Consider the following 23,696-nt stretch of genomic DNA (forward strand, 5'->3'; position numbering starts at 1 on the left):
GTTACAAGGGTCATATCAACCCACACGTCACCGTTAACAGAGGAATATGGAGAGAGATAGGCGGAGAGGTGTGTTTGGATATGAGTGGGCAAACCTTTGTTTTTGTGGATGTCTTAATTTATTCATCTCGCCCTCTTCCTCCTCCTGAACTTTGAGAGAGGTGTGTGTGGAGCCAGCAGTCTGCTCAGCTGCAGACTCTGCTGTACTGTAGCTCCGTATTAAGCAGTCTAATCAAAAGCAAAGGATTTCATTTAAATTGCTCTTTTAACTCTAACGCAACCAAAATATTCTGTTTCACTGGGTAAAGTTACGGTACAGAAGCTAAAGACACTCTAATTTCCATTTCACTAGGGATGAGCAACAGGGGCGTAAATATAGACAGTGTAGGCAGTGTGGTTGCACTGGGGCCCATGGGGTGGAGGGGCCCGACTGCCACCTGAAATACGCTCAAAGAAGAACTCACATTAAAACAAAAATAGTGCTATTTTCCATACATGCCCTAAATAAGGCAACCCCATCTCCATCATGGTTTTCTGGTTTTGTAAAGCAGTGTCAATCTATAACAAATTATAAACTTATTCTGCATAAACTATTTAAAAAAACATAATTTACCAATAAAAAAACTATCAAGTTAAACTAATAATTTCCTATTTTCTTTTGTAGGTTTGTCTTAAACAGATATGTAATGATGATTGCTGTGTAATATGTATGTTAATGTGTCCAATATCAAGTATCTGCAAGTGGATGTAATGTGAAAGCGGCAGTAAGACACACTGTTGCTAAAATATATATACACCTAAAACTCTGTGTGTGTGTGTGTGTGTGTGTGTGTGTGTGTGTGCGCTTCATAACTTGTAACTAGGGCGTAATAGGGCCCCTCATAATAGCGTGCACTGGGGCCCATTGTAACTACCTTAGGCCACTGATGAGCGAGTTCACCATTATCTGTATGTATCTGTAATGGGCAGGGTTTATATAGCAAGTGGGTGGGACCTAATCTGGAGTTGTTATTTTAATCCTGAAATTGATACAGGTTGATCAGAAGTTGCTGCATTTATTATTTATTAGAAAACTATTTACATACAACAGTCTCGGAGTTGAGCATCAGGTCAGTTTTGATCAAAAGAGTAAGACATTGAACACCTGTGTACCCAAATGAGGATTTCCCCTCATCAGGATTACAGATACTGACACATTTTACTTGTACATTATCTGTACCCGATACTCATTTAATCTGAGTATTGGGTTCAACCCTACATTTCACAGGAACTTTAACCATGATCACATTTAGTTTAGTGTGTTAGCATGCTAACATTTGCTAATCAGCACCAGACACAAAGCCCAGCTATCAACATTAGTTTTGCTGATATTTGGTCATAGAAATGTACAAATTTATATTTTGAGCTGATGATCTGTGCAACATGCAAAGTTAAGGGATCATCAAGGATAGCCTTTTACAGTTTGTTCTGTGGGTGACATGAATGTTTGCAACCAAAATGCATTGCAATCCAGGCGACAACTGATGAGATGTTTTACTGAAAGGACTGTGGCACTACAGCAAAAGTCAGGGTGTCACCAGAGTTATTAGGATTGATTCTCTGGGCAGTGGGCACTGATAGATTTCTGCACCAAATTTCACAACGGTGTAGTTGTCGAAACAACTAACCAAAAACCAAAAATATCGACCAGTAAACCTGGTTCTTTGCAGCTGCACGGTGCCTTATAATTTATTTGGCCAATGCTGTAATGAATGTGGTTCAGATGTTTTCCAGTGTTGTAGAGGAACTTTCTTTGCTGTATCAAAGCATATTTAATGTGGTTCGTGTCTCTGATGTGCCAAAAATCATCAGCATGGGGCCTGGTTGCTCCAAAAAAATAAAAATCCCAGTATTTAACTTGAAACAGGAAATAAATATTTGCACTGAAGAATCTTTGGCATTACATTTATCACATTTTGCTGATACCTCAGGAATTTATTACAATGCTTTTGTTGTATTAGTAATATGTGTTGTGTTTAATATGTATGTGTGTGATTTAGATTTTTGGACTGTAATCATTTTCTGATGTTGACTGACAGTTGTGTGAAGTAATGAATAAATTGAAATTGTCTGTCAAAGCTTTTTTAGGCTGTAGTTGAAAGTCATGGCATCAGCTGAGAGGAAACTGAAACAGATGCCCTTTCCTGACACCCTCAGAGGGGGAGAGAGAGTGGAAGATGGAGAAATGCAGAATATTCATCCCCTTTAAGCCATCAGTAATGAGAATTTGCTGAAGCTATTTGCGCATATCTAACACCCTGTGCTCCAGTGGACGATGCAGAGTAAACCAACTGGCTGTTTATATTTATCCGTGGAGCGCCATGCTGATAAAAAGCCCATGTTGGTCGCTATCTGAGCTTTGCCTGCTCTGTTACATGCACTGCCGGGGGTTGACATTGAAAACTCGTCCTTGTTACACCCTGTTTGTGATGGCAGTGAAATGTAAAGGTTGTGTTGAGCCTGTTTTGCTGACGGGGATCCTGAATGGATCAGGTTAACCAGCTCTTTCACACCAGTGCTGTCAGGGAAAAAAAAACAACAACAACGATATGTTTCAAAGCAACATTTGGTGTTAAAATGTGATATTTAAAGCTGCTATAACCAATAATTCTCAGTGGATTAAATGGCTGTGAAAGAGACTATTTGTAGTGATGAACCCACAGATAATTACTATCCAGCTCTAAGGAGTTTTGAAGGGTTTGTCCCTTTCCATCTAAATGTAGCGCTAATTTAAATTTAAATTTCCAGAAAACTGCAAAAGAAAATGCAGATTAATGTATGTCTCCATTTACCACTGCTATACACATCAAGGTAAACAGCTGGTGGCGCTATTTTTGCTGTCAGGTGCCGTTAAACCATTGCAGAGAAAGACACTGCAGCAGGATTACAAAATTAATTAAGTGCACCAGTGAAAAGTGGAAAACATAACAAAAATATTGTTCATAAATTTGTTTCATGTATTAATTTGAGGAATATCAGTTTGAGTCTTTCAACACAGGTCTGATGTTTTTGTCTCTTCAGGCACATCTAAGTCACATGTATGTCATGTTGCATTTTGTTTTTATTGATATAGCAACTTTATTACCTCAGCCAATTTTTTTTTTGTGGTATACTTTTATTTTGGAAGATTTGTAATGAATAAAAACAAGTGAATGAAAACTCACTTATTGTTTAATTAAAAAAAAGCAAACATAAAAAATGCCACAATGTGAATCTGCAGCACTCCCCGTCTAACTCTAGTCCTTTTTACACAGAGATGGCACTATAGGGCCACTGTGAAGTCGTGTCTTCATGCTGCCTTTGCATTCTCTGTTATATGGTGGCTGATCGCGTCCTCTGCTCAGAGGGTAAGGAGCTCTCAGCAGCTGTTCTTCTTCTTTGAGTTAGTTGCTAACTGCTAACAGCTACTTTTTATCTTTTTATATCTCCCGCATTGGGTTGTAAGCATAACTCATCATCAAAAAGTTACACCTGTGCCATCCATAATCCCGTCCTGCCTGCTGTCCCGTTTATCGTTTTGGTGCTGTTGCTACCTCTGCTGCTGGGTTAAAGGCGAGACAACTCTGTCCCCCCATTTTACGACTCTACCTTTTATAGAGAACGGCAAGGCGGCTTAACAGCGTGAAATTCCCGCCTTGAAGAGGCAGTGTAAACGAGGCTTCTGTCTATTTCTGTCCTAAGCCCTTCCTGTCAGATCACCACTGGCATATACCTGCATGTTATACAGTAACTCAGTGTTTCTCATACATTGATTTATTTAATCGTATTTCACTGTAGATTTGCACGCGGCACATTCACTCAGCCGGTCTTTGCCCTGCTCTCTCTCTCTCTCTCTCTCTCTGTTCATCAGACCACAGATAAAACAGAATGAGCTAGCTAGCCATCCCACAGTCCTGCTGCCATGCTCCCCGCCACTGTGGACTGCTTGCCAGGAAGAGAGCATGTAGCAGCTCCAGACCTTCCGTGAGCAGCTGTAGCAGCTTGTATTTGGACAGCGCACCTCCAACATTCTGGGCTGTTTGGTTGGGATTGCGCTGGCTGGATTTGGGTTGTTGCAGCTGCTGATTGGGGGTCCAGTTCCAGAGCTGCTGCTAGCTCTCCTCCTGGTGAAGTGGTCTGTAGTGGCATGGAGTAAGGTGGATGACACACTGTGATTCAAGGCTCTAGCTAATGTTTGCTACATAAACGTGAACTCGAAGCCACAGCTAAGAGTCTTTGGCTCTGGTTAGCAGAAAGCTAAAGTATTAGCAGCATTTTGTCTCATCTCTGAAACGCTTTGCCGATACTGACAAATGTTGCATTTATTTTCAGACTCTCTTTCCAATAGGTCTGTTTTTCCTTTTTTGGGTTGCTTTGCAGTGTAGGCGGTTGATGTCTGAAATGACCTGCGATTGGCCAAAGACTCCAATCATATGATTTTATAAAGTCTGAAAACCGAGCAAAGAGAAGGTGCAGAAGTCTGGTGTTCTCTCAGATCACTTGAGTTACAATATGTTTCAAGTTTATTAGGAGGTTTTTGCCCAAAGACACCAAAATAAAACAGCCAACCCAGTTTTACCTCCCACCACTCTAATCAGCACAGTTTTCGGCTGCAGCAGGCAGCTGTTTTCAGCACAGAAAGCTTTAAAAATCCCCACTGTATGCTACCTTTCCATCCTCAAACAGGAGACAGACACTGTTAGCGACTAGCCACTAACATAGTGGAGCATTTAGCAGCTAAAGATATTTCTGTCAGGAGTGGGTAGAGACCAAAAGCAGAGCTAAAGAAGAGTAAATATTGGACTTACATCAGGTGGACACAAAGGTGACTCCAAATGAATCTTAATGACGCTCTGCTGGATATGCAAATCTGGGGGGGGAGCACTGATCCATATTAAATGAAAACAGGCTGCCAACACGTGGCTCTATCTTTTAAGGAAATTATGAAAGCTCATGCTTTCACCATTAATTTACTCCTGGTACTTAGAGGAAAAGCTTCACTACCTCACAGATTAAGGCTGACTTCATGAGATTCTGAGCCAAACCATTTGGCAGTTCTCTCTGTTGACCTTTCCAAAGACTCCCTCATCTATCTTGCAGCCAGAATAATGCATGTTTCTCACAGCTACTGTACATATATTATCCAAACATACAGGAAGTAGATCAATATTAGCAAGCACAGCCTTCATTTTACTTTATAATGTTTGACTTGAGAGTGCATGTTTAGAGTGGGTAGAAGCTGTTCGACAGCAGCAGGACACAGTAGCCACAGATCTGCTGAGCTACAGGCAAAAGTCTGCCCAGTGTCCACAGATGACATCACCGATCAGATAATTGCCTAGCTAAGGGCCACAACAAAATTATGTCCCTGTCAGGGAGTTCAACTACGGATGAAACCTCAATAAAAGTCTCTTTGATTCTTTATTAAACTGTACTTATCTACGATTTGAATGCCTGGTTTCACTCATGAGAGCAAAAGCAATATAGAAAGTCCCGGATCACTTTAGGATATTAAATAAATATACCAGTTGTAATGAGTTAAATAAAATCATGACTATATGAACCGCTTTTCATTTCCTGTAGAGGCCTCATGAAACCCCACAAAGACCCACCCTGAGTACTGTGATCTTACAACACAGACAGGAAGAGACTGCGATGGGCAAAGGAGAGCATTAAATGATTTCATCTTTGGTGAAGTCATGGAGCAGATAGCTTCCTCACTTGTATAAATATTTAAGTAGATGAGCATTAATCCTGAGTCAGCGCCTATTTTAGGAGGAGCAGAACAATGTAGGAGGGTGTTTGATGGGTAGAAGATGATGAAGCATGGGTTAGGGTTTGAGGATAATATGTGGTATAAAGTAAAGTTGTCATCTCCTTGCTGTGTCACTGGTAACACTCAGCATACTGTGTCACTGAAGGTAAAAGTCTACAGTCTGTCTGGAACAATGTGTGCTCCTCCTCTAGCAAACAATAAACAGGGGGATGGGGTTAGTTGATCTCTCTCTGCCTCTTTTTCTGTCAGATCTAACAGAATAATCTGACTCCTGTTTCACTCCCCTCCCAGGATCAGTGTTGCACTGTGGGTAATCCATGCTAATATGTTTGATGTACCAGCAGTTTACAAGGGTAACATACGGTGTCAGTGTTATGAGGGGATCATCGTGCCAGGGGAGTTTTTGGAGGGGGTGAGACAAATGCTGTGAGGTTAGCATCACAAATGTAAGGATAAATGACAGGCAATTAGAGTTTTTAAAGTAATATTTAGAAAGAATGGGAAAAACTCTTGCCTTCTTGACAAAAATTGGACGAGAAGATCAGTATGACTCTTATATTTGTAACGTAAATATGAGGCTATAAGTAGAAGCCAGTTAGCTTGGCATAAAGACAGAACACAAGGCTTCGTCCAAAGGTACAAAATCTGCCTACCAGCACCTCTAAAGCTCACTGCCTAACACATACCCCCTGTAAAACCACATTTTGTAACTGTCAAAGCCTTTGCACAGCATGTGCATATTTTCGTCCAGAATTGCGGCTTATTTAAAAATAATTATGTCCTCATGTTGTGTCAGTCATATGTACACACTGGCTCTTGGTTTGGTGGCACAAAAGCTGCTGGAAAAGCAGGAACAGGTTGGTAAAAACACCCGAGTTTGGTGGCTCATACATCACTGGGGCGCCTCGTGGCTCAGTGGATACAAAGGCTGTGTCCTTGCTGCAGCGGCCGCGGGCTAAATTCTGGCCTGGGGCCCCCCACTGCATGTCACCCCCCCCTCTCTGCCCCCTTCAAACCCAACATACTGTCCTATCCATCAAAGGCAAAAGCCCAGAAAACTAAAAACTAAAAAAAAAAAAAAAACGTTGCCAAAAACAGCCACAAGGTTTGGCTCCAACAATGCTGAAACTGCAAGGATTGTGCATTTTTGGAGAAACTGGACTTCGGAGCAATGGGCTTTTGGTCCAGTTGGCCATTTTTCAGACCAATAGGGCTTTAGAATTTTGGGCCATCGGAACAATGTCATGACACCGGCCATTTTTCCACTGGTTCTTCAGCAGTTCTTGTCGCCAAGTCGCAGATATCGGGGATTTCTGACAACAGTAACATTGTCTCTCACAGCTAGGGGGCTGACATGTTTTTTCTGGCTCCATTGCCCATAATTACGGTCTGAATATAATGACATGAATGCAGTACAAGCTAAGCTAACTGTCTGTAATCTTTTTATGAAATATCCACACATAAGGTTGGTGTTGATCTTCTTATCTAACTCTTGGCAAGAAAGTGAGTAGGAGTTATTCCCAACATGTGGACCTATTTCTGGCACGCAACATACAGTTTTCAGGGTGTATCAGCAGACTACGCTTCTGGAGGTATGATGGGGGGTTCCTGTCATCACTAAAATACACACACAGTATGTACACGTCTCAACCTTAACTATGCTCTCCTCATACAATTTCAGCCTGTACTCCTCAGAATAGTCACGTTCATAGAAAACAGTCAGTGCTTCATTTGTAAGGCCAGTCTCAGCATTACTCCAGAGGAGCCTGTGGAGGCCTCTGAGACATACGCAGTCAAACAAGAGCCATGAGAGAGAGTAATTATGAGGGTTTTTTGACACCATATGGAGCTGCATTAGTCTTCCGCTACAGTGACACACAATCAAAGACATCATCTACACCATTTGTTTTAAGTGAAATGGTGTTTGATGACAAGTTGAGCCTCTATCATCTCTGTGTAATGATAAATCACAGCATTCATTATGTATACGTCCTCTAGGGAGAAGAGTCTGTTTTATATGTGTCACCTTTTGTGTGATATAAAAGATAAAGACATTCATCTGCTGCGCTGTGGGAGTGACAGCCTCCTCTTGATGAAAAGCAGCATCCTCTCAGAAATTTAAACACAACACAACAAAGAGAAAGGAAAGATGATAATGCAGGTGGTGGCTGGTGAAGTTGGAGTAAATGCTGTGTCATGTCAGTGCAAACGAGCCCTTGTGATGGAGCGAGCGGAGAACTGTAGCTCTGTCCTCCTCAATAACAGAGAAAGGCATTCGCAAAAGGCTTGGGTGGAGCTATTCTTAGTGGGCCTGAGGAGACCGGCTACACTGTCCGAGAGCTGTGACGTCAGCCACGGGCGGATTATCAGACTCTTTGTATCTTCGTATCTCTTTGTTGTCTTAATGCATGTTTTTGTGGTTTTGTGTCTCTCTGTCGTCATTTTATGTCGCTTTGTACTAGTTCTTTGTCTCTTTGAGGTCATTTATGTCTTTTTAGTCATTTTATGTCTTTTTGTAGAAGTTCTGTGTCTCTTTGAGGTCATTTAGTGTCTTTATTCGGTCGTGACAATGACTGTGCACGGTTTCATTTGTCTCTGTAAATAAATCTGTTGTAGGGTTCTGACATTTGTAAAGGAGATATGGTGAAAGGTGAGGAGGAGGGCAGGGCAGGGCAGTGCAGGGTGACACTGCCGGGAAGAAATAAAGGAGTGAAGGACGAGGGTAAGGAAATGAGGGTGTGTGTGTGTCTGTGTGTCTGTGTGAGAGTGATGGGTCTCTCCATCTGCCATTATCTTCCCGGCAGAACTAATTACAAGGTGATGGACAGCAGACTAATCAGCAAGGCCACGAGTGGCTTTAAATTAGCCGTATCGTGGTGTTACGCCTGGTGTGATGGAGAGGAGGGAAGAGAGGGGGCGGGGAGCCTGAGTCCAGAGGGAAGATGAGGTGACGTAGAGAAAGAGAAGTTAAAAACATGTATCATAGGAGAGTGGGAGCCTTTACACTTCCACTGCTCTTTCTCTCTGCTTCCTCCCCTTTGTTTATCTCCCTCCTCTTGTCCTCTACCTTTCATACAGAAATCTTGTCATTATTTTCCTCCGGCTGTGTCTGGATTTTTGTGTTGTCAGTGCTGCCTCTGTCTCTATCTCTGTCCTCCTTCGCCCCCTGTCTCTCTTGTCTTATTTCAGCTTCCTGTCTCTCTCCCTCTCTCTTTTATTCCTCCCAGGCTTTGGCGCTCTGTCAGCTAAATGAAAGTGAGTCTCTATGCAGGCTCTGTTTTTTCAGACATGATGCTTCAGGCAAACCAGTGGGGTTCCTGAGCATGTGTTAACCACTCCCACTCACCGCACCTCGTATTCGACATTCAAGCAACGGAAAAGCGCATTCACACACTCACAGTTGACAGCTGCTTTGCACCTGTTGGCTTTTTTTTTCTGGGTTTAGAAATTCAAATGAATTTTTCTGTTCTGTTAATTTCCAATTTCCTGTGTTTTATCTATTTTTTCTCTGGCAGTGAGACAGAGGTTCCTCCGAAAGAGGGAGAGATACTTACACTCATGACGCTGACACTGAATGGTGTCACACAAAGCCAGTGTTGCAGCTAGCTCAGCTCATTCTTCTGTCCCTGTCCTCACATCCAGCCCCTCATTACAGTTTTTCACGATTGTTAACACACAAAAATCTAAACCTTGGCACAATTTGCACAACCTTAACTTCACGTACCATTCGCTCGACCCGAATTGTCACTACTTCACACTCCCTTATGACTCCCCTAGACTCTGACTTTCCTTCTTTACACTCTGACGCCAATTGCACATCACCTTGTTGTCTAAACACTACACACAATGTGCAGTTGTTGCACACACCTCTCATGTAAAAGCTCAAAGCTTCAACCTACAATATACTCTGCAGTCAATTGCACATTAACTTGTTGTCAAAACACTACACACAATGTTCTGTTGTTACACACACTTCTCATGTGACAACTCAGTGGTATCAACCTATAACACACAAGTGTTCAAAACTCAACAAATTCAGGTCTGGTGAGCAATTAGCAATCAGGACTGCAGCATATAAGTGCCTTGAGCCTCCTCCTCTGTGTTTGGTGAACAATGGAGAACCTTGAAGAGAGCAACCAGAGAAGGAGAAGTCTAAGAGTGAGAGGAGGAGGAGGAGAACAAGGAGGAGAACAAGGAGAAGGAGAAAGAGGACAAGGAGGGGAGGAGAGAGGAGAAGGAGGGCATGGAGGAGGAGAGAGAGAAGGAGGACATGGAGGAGGACAGAGAAGAGGAGGAGGAAGACAGAGAGGAGCAGAAGGAGCAGGAGGACAGAGAGGAGGAGGAGGAGGAGGAGGAGGAGGACAGATTGGAGCAGGAGGAGGAGGAGGACAGATTGGAGCAGGAGGACAGAGAGGAGCAGAAGGAGCAGGAGAACAGAGAGGAGCAGGAGGAGGACAGAGAGGAGGAGGAAGAGGAGGACAGAGAGGAGCAGGAAGACAGAGAGGTGCAGGAGGAGGAGGACAGAGAGGAGGAGGAGTAAGAAGAAGGAGAACCATTATATCTAATGAGATTCGGGCCACTGTGATAGACCATGTGCTGAACCATGGTTTGAGCATGAGGGAGGCTGGCTTGAGGGTCCAGCCCAATCTCAGCCGATTCACAGTTGGTGCCATCATAAGAACATTCAGGATGGAGAACAGGTACTAGTTTATACTTTACTATAAATCTATTTGTCTTGTGTACTGTAAAACAATACAGCATTTGTGTACTATGTATTTGTGTACTGTATACATTGTGTACTGTATATACTGTGTACTGTAATACAATACTGCATTTCAATATAATACAGTGTGCTCACAGTAGTTATATTTTGCAGGACCGAAAGACAACCTCACAGTGGGGGAAAAAGACGTGTTTTCACACCAGAGCAGGAGACCCTAATTGTGAACATGGTTCGTGAAAACAATGCAGTTACCCTAAGACAAATTAAACAGAAGATCCTAGCAGATAATGCAGCTTTTAATATGATCCAGAATGTCAGCCTGTCTACACTGGACTGTGTCCTCAAGAGGAATTCATTAGCTATGAAACAGGTCTCCAGGGTCCCGTTCAAAAGAAACACAGACCATGTGAAGGAGCTACGGCGCGACTTTGTGCTTGTAAGTCCCATACATTACAGTAAGCACTGACATACAGGTAATGTAGCCTACCTGTGATGTACAGCAATATATTTTGTTTTCCTTTTCTACAGTGTCTTTTGACCTCTCTATCCATACAGTAACTTGCATTCTTTCTGTTTTTGTTTCAGTGAATCCAGGAGCTTGATACGGCGAATGAACTATATGAATATATTTTCATAGATGAGGCTGGGGTTAATCTGGCCAAGAGAAGGCGCAGGGGAAGAAATATCATAGGCCAGCGGGCCATTGTTGGGGTCCCCGGCCAGCGTGGTGGGAACATAACCATGTGTGCAGCAATAAATCACCATGGTGTCCTGCACCGCCATGTACATCTTAGTGCCTATAACACAGACTTGCTGCTGGCATTCCTTGATGACCTCCACGAACAACTTGTTCCACCAGATCACACTGATGATCCACAAAGAATTAATTATGTTGTCATCTGGGACAATGTGAGTTTCCACCGGGCTCTGCTTGTACGTCAGTGGTTCCAGGCCCACCCACATTTTACGGTGTTATTCCTCCCGCCGTACTCTCCATTCCTCAACCCCATAGAGGAGTTCTTCTCTGCTTGGAGGTGGAAGGTGTATGAGCGAAACCCCCAGAGCCAGGTCCCACTCGTCCAGGCCATGGAAGAAGCCTGTGGTGACATCAGCCTCAAGTCCATTCAGGGATTCATGCGCCACTCAAGGCGGTTCTTCCAGAGATGTCTAGATAGGGAGAACATTGCCTGTGATGTGGACGAGGCCCTCTGGCCTGACAGAAACCGAAGGCATGATGATGCTTGATCATGATGATTCCTCAATCATGTACAATAAAAAGACATTTTTGGCTGCATATTTGTGTGCTGTTTTACAGTAAGTTTGTTTTATGAAAAAAGTAGGCTACACTGAGTCATTTTTACAAAAGGAGAAATATCTTATTTTCCAGAGTCATTGTCATTTATATGGTGTGTTCCATTTTACAATAGTGTTTTCAATTTTGCACTACAATGTGCTGTAAATGCTTGGTAGTGTGCAGCAAAAGCTTAGTTGTGTGTGCTCAATGAATGGTATGTGTCATTGGAAAATACGACTGTGTGTAGCAAATGAAAACATGAGTTCCATTTTGTGAACACAATGTAGAGATTTGATGGCAAGAGTCTTCCTGCAAAGGGAGTGTCAGGTTTAGCATTTTGTGTGTGCAGTTTTCAGTTTTGTGTGTGCAGTATTGAGAAAGCCGTTATTGTATTGAGAAACGTGTGTTGACAATCGAGAAAAACTGTAAGACAAATCTATCTTGTCCACACCACTTATTTCCTTTGTGCAGTCACACCTCATTATTCCTCCTCTCTCATCTCATGTGTGCTCTTAAAAAGCCGTTTGAGCGCTCCGTTTTCAATCAAAATAAAATAAGCAGGCCATATCTGATATTGTGTTAATGTCAGAAGAGGAATTGCCTTCCAGGGAGTGTTCAGCTAAGCAGCCCTGGAGGTGGCACGGTTTCAGCATCTTGATGGACACATGGACTTGATGGACCGTGTCTGCAATCACAGTGGTTCCCAACCTGTTTAGCTCGTGACTAAGTCTGAAACTAATGATTACTCATGCAATAGTCATTTTCAAAATGCTTGTTCAATCTGACCATCAGTTGCAAACCCAAAGATGTTCAGTTTATCATCATATGTGACAAAGAAAGACGGCAAATCCTCACATTTGAGGAGCTTGAACCAGAGGATGTTGAAAAATTACTGAACAGATTAATCAAAATAGTTGTGGAATAATTTTCTGTTGATTGACTTTTGATAAATCAACTAATCCACCGCTTATCGAAACAAATCAATTCTGCTCTACTTGTTAACCCTTAAAAGAAATCAATGTCTTCTTGTAATCCCTTGTCACCAGCTGCATGTTTAACAGTTGGCCTGCATCACCAGGCAAGAATAGTCAATACTGGACGACCTTAAAAAAACTGGAATACATCGATATGTCAACGATTATTTAATTCTCACTTTCTACAGCTTCTGCAAACGGTAACTATGGTGAGGTTTAATGTGAGGAAAAGATTGTAGTGATCAAATTCACCCATAACTTCTCCCTCTCCACTGATGCTCGCACTGTGCTCTCCTCCTCCCATGTCCGTAACCTTGGTGTCATCGTTGATCAAACCCTCTCCTTTGACCAACACATCACAAAAAAAGCCTTCTACCATCTCTGAAACATCGCCCGCCTCTGTCCATCCCTCTCCTTTTCAGCTGCAGAGGCTCTCATCTATGCATTCATCACTTCTAGACTGGAATACTGCAACGGTCTCCTCCATGGTTTGTCAGCCAAAACACTCAAGAAACTACAGTATATCCAGATCTCGTCATCTCACACACTGACTACATTACTCCCCGTCCTTCATAACCTCCACCGGCTCCCCATCCCCCAGTGTATCCACTTCAAACTACTCATCACTTGTGGTAAATTTTGAGTGCTTTATTACTTAAAGTCCAATAAATTATTCTAAATTTGTACTTAGTTAAACACCGGGGAAAATACACATTAGGAACATCCCTAGAGGGGAGGTGAACGTGCTACATGTCCATCCTTCACATCTTTACCCCCACATCCACCTCACTTCATAAAGGACACACCATTTCCTGGATTGGCAACATTGGAATTGGAAGTAAATCATGAGGTTCAGAGAAGGCCAATGTGGACGGGGGCTGTCGATTTTTCTTCGATTAGAGCTTTATTGTCATTGCACAGAGTAAAGGTACTGAGACAATGAGCAGTTTAGCATTTAACCAGAAGTGCAAAAAGCAGATGAGTGCAGAGTAATGTACAGACAGAACAGTCATTTATAGAACAAATATAGACCCTAGATGACAAACAGAAACCCTCAGACTGGCATGTCTGTCAGTGAGCGGGACACCTTGGCTCCAGTGATGTTGTTCTACTGTATTTTTATGGGGCCTCTTGTCTGTCTGTGTCCCTGCCCAGCCTGCTCTGATCCTGTCATTATCACACCCTTAATGCATCTCACCACACTCTACATTTCCTCTGGCATGCCATCCATCTGCCTAATGGGCCAGTAGGGTGTGGCCAGCCAGTCATCACTTGTGCACGCTGCCTTTGTGTGTGTGCATTTGTGTACAATCACGTATCTTTTTAACCATCGTTTGCGTCAGACGGTCCACTCAAACTCATCTGTTTGTGAACCTGTGAGTATCTGAGTTGTCAACTTATATCAAGCCCTTGTTCACTTGATCATTTGCAGTCACCTGTGTTATTGTTTGTGTTTGTGCCTCTGCCCATGTCATTGTGTATCTGCTGGATGCACTGTAGGTGTGTGTGTGTGTGTGTGTCTTATGTTTGTGTGTGAGTGCCAGTGAACTCTCTAACTGCGTCAGCCATTAGGCCATTATGGGCTGTAACTGAATCCTCTGAAAGCCGTCCACTGCTGCAGGGCGATGATGGATGGGTGTGTGGAGGGATGAGAGTAGTCATGTCATAGCCGGACGGCTGTAAAAACAAATAGAGGAGTGGAGTCTGTAAAGAGGTGTGCAGGAGAGGTAGAGGGCATCTGAGGTGATTCCCACTGTACTGAGCTGACTTATGATCACTGAAGACGGGAAGCAGTTTCGACCTTGCTGCTCTGCTCTGAGTCACGAGCTTTGCTGAAAATAAGAGGATCGTCGCGCTTGCTTTGTTCTGCTTTCTATGAGGGTGTGTGTGTGTGTACATCCAGCTAATAATGATGGTATTAATACATTTGAAATACTCTATATGACAACTTTCATACAAGAAAGGAAACCAAATACAGCAATATTTATTAGCAAGTCTGCAAAAACAAGCTGACTAAGTATTTAGAAGATGTGTTGTTTTAGTGCATCAATGCAGCAAATACGACTCATGAAGGTCTTATAAATGTTGGTGGATTTGAAGAGAATGTAATGCCACTCACACATTTTACACTGAAGACATTTAGACATGTCACAGTAGACAAGGTAAATTTAAGCAATAAGCTGCAAGTTTTTTTTCACTAATCCCAACAGCAAACACACCACATAGTCCGTTTAATGGTTCTGATTTTGTTTGCTGTTGACTTTTCCAGCTCTTCAGTTTCTCTCTCATTAACTTCAGCATGTCTCCTTTCATTTATTTATTTATTTTCCCTCTTTCCTTCTTGCCAATCTCTTTCAACCTGTCAACCTGTATGCATGCTTAGCCCACCCAGGAAACCAAAATTGAAAACAAAATATGACTTTTTGAAACAACGGATATACTGTATAAATACAATACTTCCCCGCCTGTATTGCTCTGTAGCATTTCTAATGGCTTTACCACATGAAAACAACCAATCAGAGCAAAGGAGACTCTAATGCAAGTGTCAGTTATGTCAGTCATGCTTGTGAACTGTGGTCGAACTGTACTGCCTATTTCTTGCCTCAGGTGTTTTCATGAACATATTTAAGTGTACTGTTTAGCTGTAAAATGAGAAAGTTGGTCTGTCTGCTGGGTGATGCTTGGTACTTCAGTCGGCTGTATCGAACATGGCGGGTGGGTCACAAACTTTCTCATTTTACAGCTAAAGAGTACACTGAAATATGTTTCTGAAAACATCTGACGTGAGATATATGCAATGCAGAAACAGAACCGTGACTCATATTTGATCAGCGCTGCCTAGTTTGACAGTTTGACCGCAGTTCACAAAGAAATTAAGTGACAGCTGCGGTAGAGTCTCCTCCGCTCTGATTGGTTGTTAGAGTGTAGCAAAAGCCATTAGAGGCACTAGGAGGAGGGCTATCAGGAGGACAGACTATCCATCTCATGTACTTCTTTCAGAATATAGTGACAGTTTCAGCAAATTATCATACTGAGTTAATTTCTTAAAGTTACCAACCAAGAAATAGCCCCAAAATTGCTCATCAAAGCCACCGGAGACCATTTAAATAGGCATTAATTTTATTATTTTTTTTACCAAAAAAAGGTTTTGGTTTGTTTTTCACAGTTCCAGCAGCCACCACCTCTGGTTTGGTTGAAATTAACCTTTAATTCGCCCAGATAGATGTGATAATATTCTGGCTCTACATGTCTAAATCTACTGTTTAATTAAATGGAGTCTGGTTTGCTGATAGCTATTTTGAGACTGTTTTTGGTTAATCAAAAATGATCTTACTCTTTAACACAGAGGTCTATCTCTGTAGGGATCCTTTCCATAATGTTGACAGACACATACAATAATAATCTGAGCCTGTCAGTAACAAAACAAGCACTTTTAGTCGACATAAATTGACAGTGCACACATAACTGGAGTGTTATCATTGCAGCTTGCGCTGCAGTCTCGCTCAGTACTGGGCCAGTTTCAAAAAAATGTTGCTCCCATTAGTCACTTTGACACAAAACACAGGCAAATAGTGTCCAGGTTTAAAAATACCAAAGTTACCCTTTAATTGCACCTCCAGAGCCCGTCCCCTCCATTTTAATTGCATGCGATGGAGCAAAGTTCATGTCTACAGCTGTGAGACTTGAGGCAGTGACTCAACACACACAGGCGAACATACAGCACACAATGTACCGCCTGCCCCAACCAGACGTATGCAACTTCAACCTCTAAATACCAAAACACATTGACTGTTATTGAATTTGTCTGTCCCCTGATGAATCCATGATGAATTATTTAGTGTTTTGCACTTGTTGACCCTCTTCGATATACGTCTCGGAGGCTCAGGGGGGAGGCGGCAGGTAGGGGACTGCTAACAGCTTTTAACACACTCCCTCCTTTTCCTCACCCTGTAGCGTCACACAGGTCTCACCTCTTCTTCTCTACCTTAGCCTCTCACATTATAAACCTCCTCCTCCTCCTCCTCCTCCTACTGCAGCCATGCCCCTCATCCCTGCCTCCCCTCCTCTCACTCCTGACTCACCCTGCCTCCCAGCTAATAGTGCCTGACTCATGTTATACACAGGCTGTCTGTGTGTCAAGGGCAGACTCAGGGGAAAGAGGGAGGATGGAGGTGGGGAGGGAGGGTTAAAAAAAGGGTCAGATCAGGGAGGGAACGGGTGGGATGGGAGTACAGGAGAGTGATGTGACAGTGGAGGCACAAGGAGGGATGAAGGAGATTTGTTTTTTGATGTATCATCAGATAAATGGAGAGGGGGAAAACAAAGAACAAGTAGGGTGGAAACAAAAGCTCAAGTGCCTGTGACCACCAGAGGGAATGTGATATCTGAGCCATCAGCAGACATTTAAAAGCTTTGGTGGACTAAAAGCGGTGTGTGTGTGTGTGTGTGTGTGTGTGTGTGTGTGTGTCTTTACTAATGAAGTTATTCCAATCTGAGCTGATCTCAGAGCTGTAGAGAATTGCTACAGCGAAGTGCTGCTGCAACTGTATCGGATTGATGACTACAATGAAATACAAGTCTTATCCCTGAGCACTCTACATCTCACTTTAAGGTGTTTTTCAGCTTGTGAAGTGCTGGTTGGTTCAGGTTTAGATCTCCTGGCCTCAGATCTGTACTTCACCGCTCACATCTCATCCCAAAGGACTTCTGCGGTATCTGTCGCTCACTTGATCTCTGCATCCTGCCCTTCTTTTCCCTCGTCTCCTCTGCTGCCCTCACTGCGTACAACACATCTGCTAAGTCAGTGGAATAAGACTTATGCATCCTCACAGCATTCAGCCCAACATTTTTCTCCCATTATTGTGTTTTTGCATGTCGAGCTCAGCAGCGGCTTGTAAAGACATTACTCTCCGGCCCCAGGGCTCAAACTGCTTGCACGACTTTTGTGTCTTCTCTACGCAGTGAGACATTTAGTATTTAGCTATTTATAGTCAGCTCAGTGCCATCCTGAGGAAGAACTGTAGAGGCTAAATTTCACTGTGGCTCTATTAAAAGGCACAGAGCAAACTGTCAGCAAAATATCCCCTTCTTTGTTTCACACTCATGGGAACATACTTGACGTTTTAACTTCACTAAATGACACTCGAGGCAACTGTTTTAAATGAATCATTAATTCTTAAGCATTTTCTAGTTACACACGACTAACTTGTTCCCTCTCTTCTTCTCTTGCAGCATGTCTGTTGCAATCAGAGCTGGTAAACTATGAGAGGGTGAAGGAGTACTGTCTGAAGGTGCTGAGCCACCAGAGAGACCACTTCAAGGCCATGTACCGAGCCGGCATCGCCTTCTATCACCTGGGTGACTACGAATGTGCCCTACGCTACCTGCGTGATGCCAAGAACCGTGAACCCACAGGTGAGGATACACTGTGCATTCAGTTACACTTACATAACATGTGACAAAGATGGATTCTGTAGTTTTACTGCATGGTGAAGCAGACCTCATTTGTTTTAATATAATAGTATTTTACTAGACTATAGTGAACTTACAGAACACAGGTTTAAAGGAACACTTCACCCACAAAATAATCATCTGTATATCAGTTACTCCCCCCGTGTTATGTTGAATTTCTGAAGAAAACTTTGTGTTTCTTGAAAGCCTCCATGGTGAACAGAGAATCCAAAAAAGGCAAACATTTTTCATTAATTGAAGTAAATGGGGACCATGTTTAACAACAGCAAAACTTTATCAAAACATCTGTTTACAAACTCTCACACAACTCATGCAGTATAATCCAAGTCAAATTTATCCAGTCATATACTCAGTACTTCTCAAACACATGCCTTATCAGTTAAAACGTTACAATTTAAAACATGTCAGTACAAATAGTCTCATCATCGTGTGTTTGAACTCTGCTTAGCGGAGCTCATATGCACGTGTGACCTCTAGTTCACCAGGTAGAGTGTTTACCTCATATAGGCTGAGTCCTTTGCAACGGCCTGTGTTCGAATCTGACCTGTGGCCCTTTGCTGCATGTCATCCCCTCTCTCTCTCCCACCCTTCCTGTCTGTCTGAAGCTGCATTAAAGGCAAAATTGCCCAAAAAATAATCTGAGTATGTGGCTGGAAAAATGGGACTTCGATTACGCTGCTGGAGTTGTGTGAGAGTTTGTTTTTAGATGTTTTGATAAAGTTTTGTTGTTGTTAACACAGCTTCCTATTTACTTTAATTCATTAAGAATGTTCATTGTGGAGGCATGCAAGAAAAGTTTTCTTCACAAATTCAGTGTAACACATGGTGAGTAATTGCTATACAAATGGTCATTCGGATGATGTATTCCTTTAATATGTAGAATGTAAAAACATTATGTCTGCAGGGAATGTGATAATTAGCCGTAATGCATTATTAACTGTACACTGCAGACTTTGTTAAACAATGGTCTGTCTTTGGGTTCCACTGAAGACAATGAGATCATATCCCTGGTATTTTTTATTTACTGATTGACTGATTTTTTGTGAATTTCACCAACATGTATGGAGTCAGCATCATACAAATAAAATGTACCTAATGACAGATATTATATTAGCTGTTTCACAATTAATTTTGTAAGTCATTATGTTTAAATTTCGCAACTTTCAGGCTGACAAAATAATAAATAAATGAATACAAGTTTTACAATCTGTGCCTCGCAGCATAAAGAAGGCTTTGAGACAACATCTATGCCTAATATACACTACAGGACTTTGAAAAAAGTCTTCCCCTCTCTCACATCTAAAGACAATGTGCCTTGTTAATCACACACTATGATTTTGCAAAGACTGGGGATCCTGCAGGGACTACAACTAGATTTATTTAAGATTATTTTCCATCCTACTCCTGGTGGAAAATATTATGCTAAACTCCCATCGAGAAATATGACATATTAGCAATTCCTTATGTGTCTGCAAAAACACTTAGCTCCAGAAATACAAGATAAAAGCCGTTATATCTTGACAGTATTATTGTCAAGTCAGCATCAATATAATCCATTAGGATAAACTATATTTGTGCACAAACTTTACATTTTGGATTCTGTGGCCTTAGTGGGAAGAGATCATGGGAATGCGAGGTGAACCGTTTAAAGAATCAAGATTTCTCACTAAAATAAGTGCTGGTTGGTGGATCAGATACATGCCACATTTAACACTGACTCTTGCTCACTCTAAAACTCCACCAATTTCTCCTCCTTTACCACAGTATGATAGAACCAAGATTTGTTCACATTCTTGCACCTCCCTGGAGTCTCCTCCATGTTTACTGTCTACCCAGTTTGCTGCTTCTTGTTTGATGCTGAAGAGAGTGCACCCATTGGTTGTTTACAATGTTCATGTCATTGAATTTTAGTATTTGCATGAACCAAGACTACAAACTTACAAAAATATTCAACATATTTGTGAAAAGGACTTAAGACAGCTCTGACTGAGTTTCACCACCACCTTACACCAAACAATCGAGATCACAGGAGTTAAAAGTTCCCTGTAGAGTTTATCATGAACACAATTATGTTTACATTCATTCACATTTAAAGCACATTGTGTGAATCATTGAGATCAGTTAAGCAAACTCAAGGCTCTCCCATTCTCACACAGAGAGCTGAGTATTGTAATAACTTCAAACCCACACTGTTTACACCCATGTTTGCTTGTTATAAGTCTTTTTCTTCTCTGTTTTTGTTGACACATTGTTGCTATATTATTGGAGCATTGTCCTTGTAAAGCACCTTGTGATCATTGTCTGTGAGAAGCACTATATAAATACATTTTACTTACATTTCTTCAACAGGGGAATAACAAAGTAATGTGCTGTAGAGTTCCTTGTGTATGTGTTTTTACTGCAGGTGGGCTGCAGGGCTTAATGGGATTAGTAGTTGATTTATAAATACATATATTTTCTGAACAGTCAATGGACAAAACAAATGACTCTTTTACTTCTGGCAATCTGGGGCACATTTTAGCTCTGTCATAACCAAACTCCCTGCTGTGCTTTTATTTTTCTCACGTCAAAGGAGCCTAAATTTAACTGCTTTAACAAATGAGATTGCATTGATCGACTAATGTTGCAGGTTTATAAAGAATTCAGGCTCAAATAAAGTTATTTTTCTGCTTGCTAACAGTGAGATGGATTAGTCAGTTTACAGTGACTCTGAGTACAAATCCTAGTAGTGTTGTGTAGTTGTCTCAAATTAGATATTTAAGGTCTCAAAGTTTGAGGTTAAGGGCTTTTCAAATGATAATTAGCAGGTGTTTGCACATAAATCATTCTTTTTTCAAACTCTATTGGAAAAATGCAAGTTTATAAATGTGTAGAAATTATTTGTAGTTGTAAAAATAATCTAAATAAAATTCTGTGCACACATTATATCAACAAGGAGGACTCACAAACACACAGTGCTTTTGAGAACATGCGAGTTAGAGCTGAAACAAATAGTCGAGTAATTGATGCACACAGCTCTGTGCTCTGTACATCTCCCTGTTGTTTTGTCCTTTGCCAACCACATACCTGAATAATAACAACCAGCTAATGAATTATAAATTAATTGTTGGCCCTGGTATGAATTTCTTCAATTCTCTTGCAACAGATGGTTTAGAGACAACAATTTAATCCCTAAAAATAAAATTAGTGCTTCAAAAAGGCCTTTTGAATGTGACTTGCCCTTGTCTGTACGACCCCTGGACTGAAGTAAAGATATAGCCTTTCTTTTGATTTCAGCCTCTCTGCCTCACATCCACTACATTTCCTCTCTCTGTCACAGACACCAACGTGCTGCGGTACATCCAGCTGACAGAAATGAAAATGAGCAAGAGTGGTCAGCGGGAACGAGAGAGCGGCAAAGAGACCCAGGGCTAACCCCTCGACCTTACCACCCTCCTGACCCCTCAGCCTTTGACCCCGTACCGACCCTCCCTCTGTCCTCCTCTATCGACTCCTGACAGCAGCACAGCCCACAGACAGAAGAGACAGACCCAATCACCCGCCAGTGATGGATAAAAACGGGAGACATATCAAGCTCTGTCTGCAACCCGACCTCCTTTTCCTCCTCTTCCCTCTTCTTCTCCCATTTTTCTCCCTCAGGTGCTGTGGTTCCTCTCCCCAGACGCAGACAGTTGAGCAAACCTTAAAAAAAAAATCAACAAAAAATGGTGTATTATACTCATACGAAAGTCATCGTGGTGGAATGAAAAAGGAGCTTCAAAACATACAAATGAATAATGGACATTTGCGTGATTTAGTAAATGTTTTAAAGACATAAAATGAATTTTGTTTCTGCTCTCTTGCTCTCTCTTTTTCTCTCTGCCTTCTCTCTGTCCGTCTTGTTTCAAATTCTTGAGGACACCATTGGGGTTGGGAAGCTCAACCACACCGGGAGGAGGGCAGGAGTGTGTGTGAAAATAAGCAGGGGATAGTGAGGGGGTGTGTGTGTGACACATATCAAGACCATAGCCCAATTTGATTGTACATCCTACCCCGACAGGGCTCACTCAGGCCCCTTTACACAGACTATGGGACAGACTAGCACGGGAAATCCTTCATCGAGTAGAGAGAACGCCTGCCTCTGTGCTTAATCTATCGCTCTACTGTCTCACTTTTCTTTCTTGGATGCCATGTATCTCAGTTTCTGGACTGTTTTTTCAATTCAAGGGCTAATTCAAGTGTTTGTAAGCCGTTACTTGGGTTTTTTAATTTGCTTTTGTGTTGATCATACTCAGTGGTAGTTAATTAAGAGCATCTGTGTCTCCAGCAGTTCCTGCTGTCATCAGGCGTGCTATTGTGGAAACTGGTGTCTTGAATCTGTTGTCCGAAGCCCCTCCTGGGTCGTGTGTCGTTGTTGAGACTGTCGAAAGCCCCTCCCTCCCTTCCTGTCCCCCGCCTCCCCTCTGTTCTCCCTGTTAATGATGTCACAAGGGAAAATAGCCAATGGGATCGGAGTTCCATCAACCGCTGTTGGCTGGATGGAAATCCACTTTAAAGTTTCACAGCGAGACAAACACTTTAAAAATTTCTAAACAAAGGTCCAACCTTTTATCACTAATGCTGAAGCTTCCCAGACATCGATAACACACCGAGGAGACTCTGGGCAGCGTTAGTGCAGGGAAAACAATCACAAACACACACATCTGTCCTGACAGTCCAGACCGCCATCTTGGAGCACTCAGCTTTAGTGCACTTCAACAAGAGTGAGCCATTTGAGATTTCTTCCTCTTTTAATTTGTTGATAGATTAAAAAATGGTTCCAAACATGGAGCTGTAAGGACAGATAACACAGAGCATTAGCATTCGACAACACTACTGATAATATGGTTTGTGGATATCCATGGTTAGCTGTCGAAAAAAACACAAATAATTTGCTTCTCTTGTGACTTGTGAAACCGAATCATTAATAATGCAAATATTGCTTTTATGATAGCTTTGCCACAGGCTTAAATCTGCCTGCCCTGTTCTGCAGAAGGTTGGATTGACGATTTGTGAAAGCATGACCTTCCCCTTCTCTCTGATGCCATGAAAACCCAATCTCCTCTCCCCCGTGTGCAAGCCCACCTCCTGCATGTAACGTGCGGCTCCAGAGAGTTACTCCAGATGTATGGGATAGGATTTATATCTGCTGTATTGCTTTCTGTCATGGCATGCTGCCTCTCTGTTCTCTCATACCTCTATTTTATCCATTCTGCCCTTTATAAACATAGACAGTGGCGACAGACTGTGATCACAGCAGTAGAATAGATATCAAATCAATCTGAAAAAAAAAAGTCTTTAATAAATCAGGGTCACCTTCTGCCTCAGCCAAGGTAAAAGATAAGAGGTAATTCCACCGCTTAACATATTCAAAAAAGATGTGGAAGAAGAAGTCAAAGAAAGTTGCTGTAAAAGATTTCCC

The 23,696-nt window shown here is 42.1% G+C and overlaps 2 protein-coding genes across 2 annotated transcripts in view; both read left to right on the forward strand.

Moving 5' to 3' along the window:
• ttc9b (tetratricopeptide repeat domain 9B) overlaps positions 1 to 23,569 on the forward strand; it is a 35,667-nt gene extending 12,098 nt beyond the window's left edge. The window contains exons 2-3 of the mRNA XM_033631884.2: positions 18,017 to 18,199; positions 21,576 to 23,569. Coding sequence (XP_033487775.1) covers positions 18,017 to 18,199; positions 21,576 to 21,670 — 278 coding nt within the window. The 3' untranslated portion in view covers positions 21,671 to 23,569. The remainder of the gene's footprint in view (positions 1 to 18,016; positions 18,200 to 21,575) is intronic.
• Positions 10,179 to 11,892, forward strand: LOC117260022 (uncharacterized). Its single transcript, XM_078167509.1, has 3 exons — positions 10,179 to 10,493; positions 10,670 to 10,956; positions 11,529 to 11,892. The coding sequence occupies exons 1-3, from the start codon at positions 10,408 to 10,410 to the stop codon at positions 11,759 to 11,761; spliced, it is 606 nt and encodes a 201-aa protein (XP_078023635.1). The 5' UTR covers positions 10,179 to 10,407; the 3' UTR covers positions 11,762 to 11,892.
• Positions 23,570 to 23,696: the final 127 nt, after the last annotated feature.

Source organism: Epinephelus lanceolatus, chromosome 4 (genome assembly GCF_041903045.1).
Source record: "Epinephelus lanceolatus isolate andai-2023 chromosome 4, ASM4190304v1, whole genome shotgun sequence".
NCBI lineage: Eukaryota > Metazoa > Chordata > Actinopteri > Perciformes > Serranidae > Epinephelus > Epinephelus lanceolatus.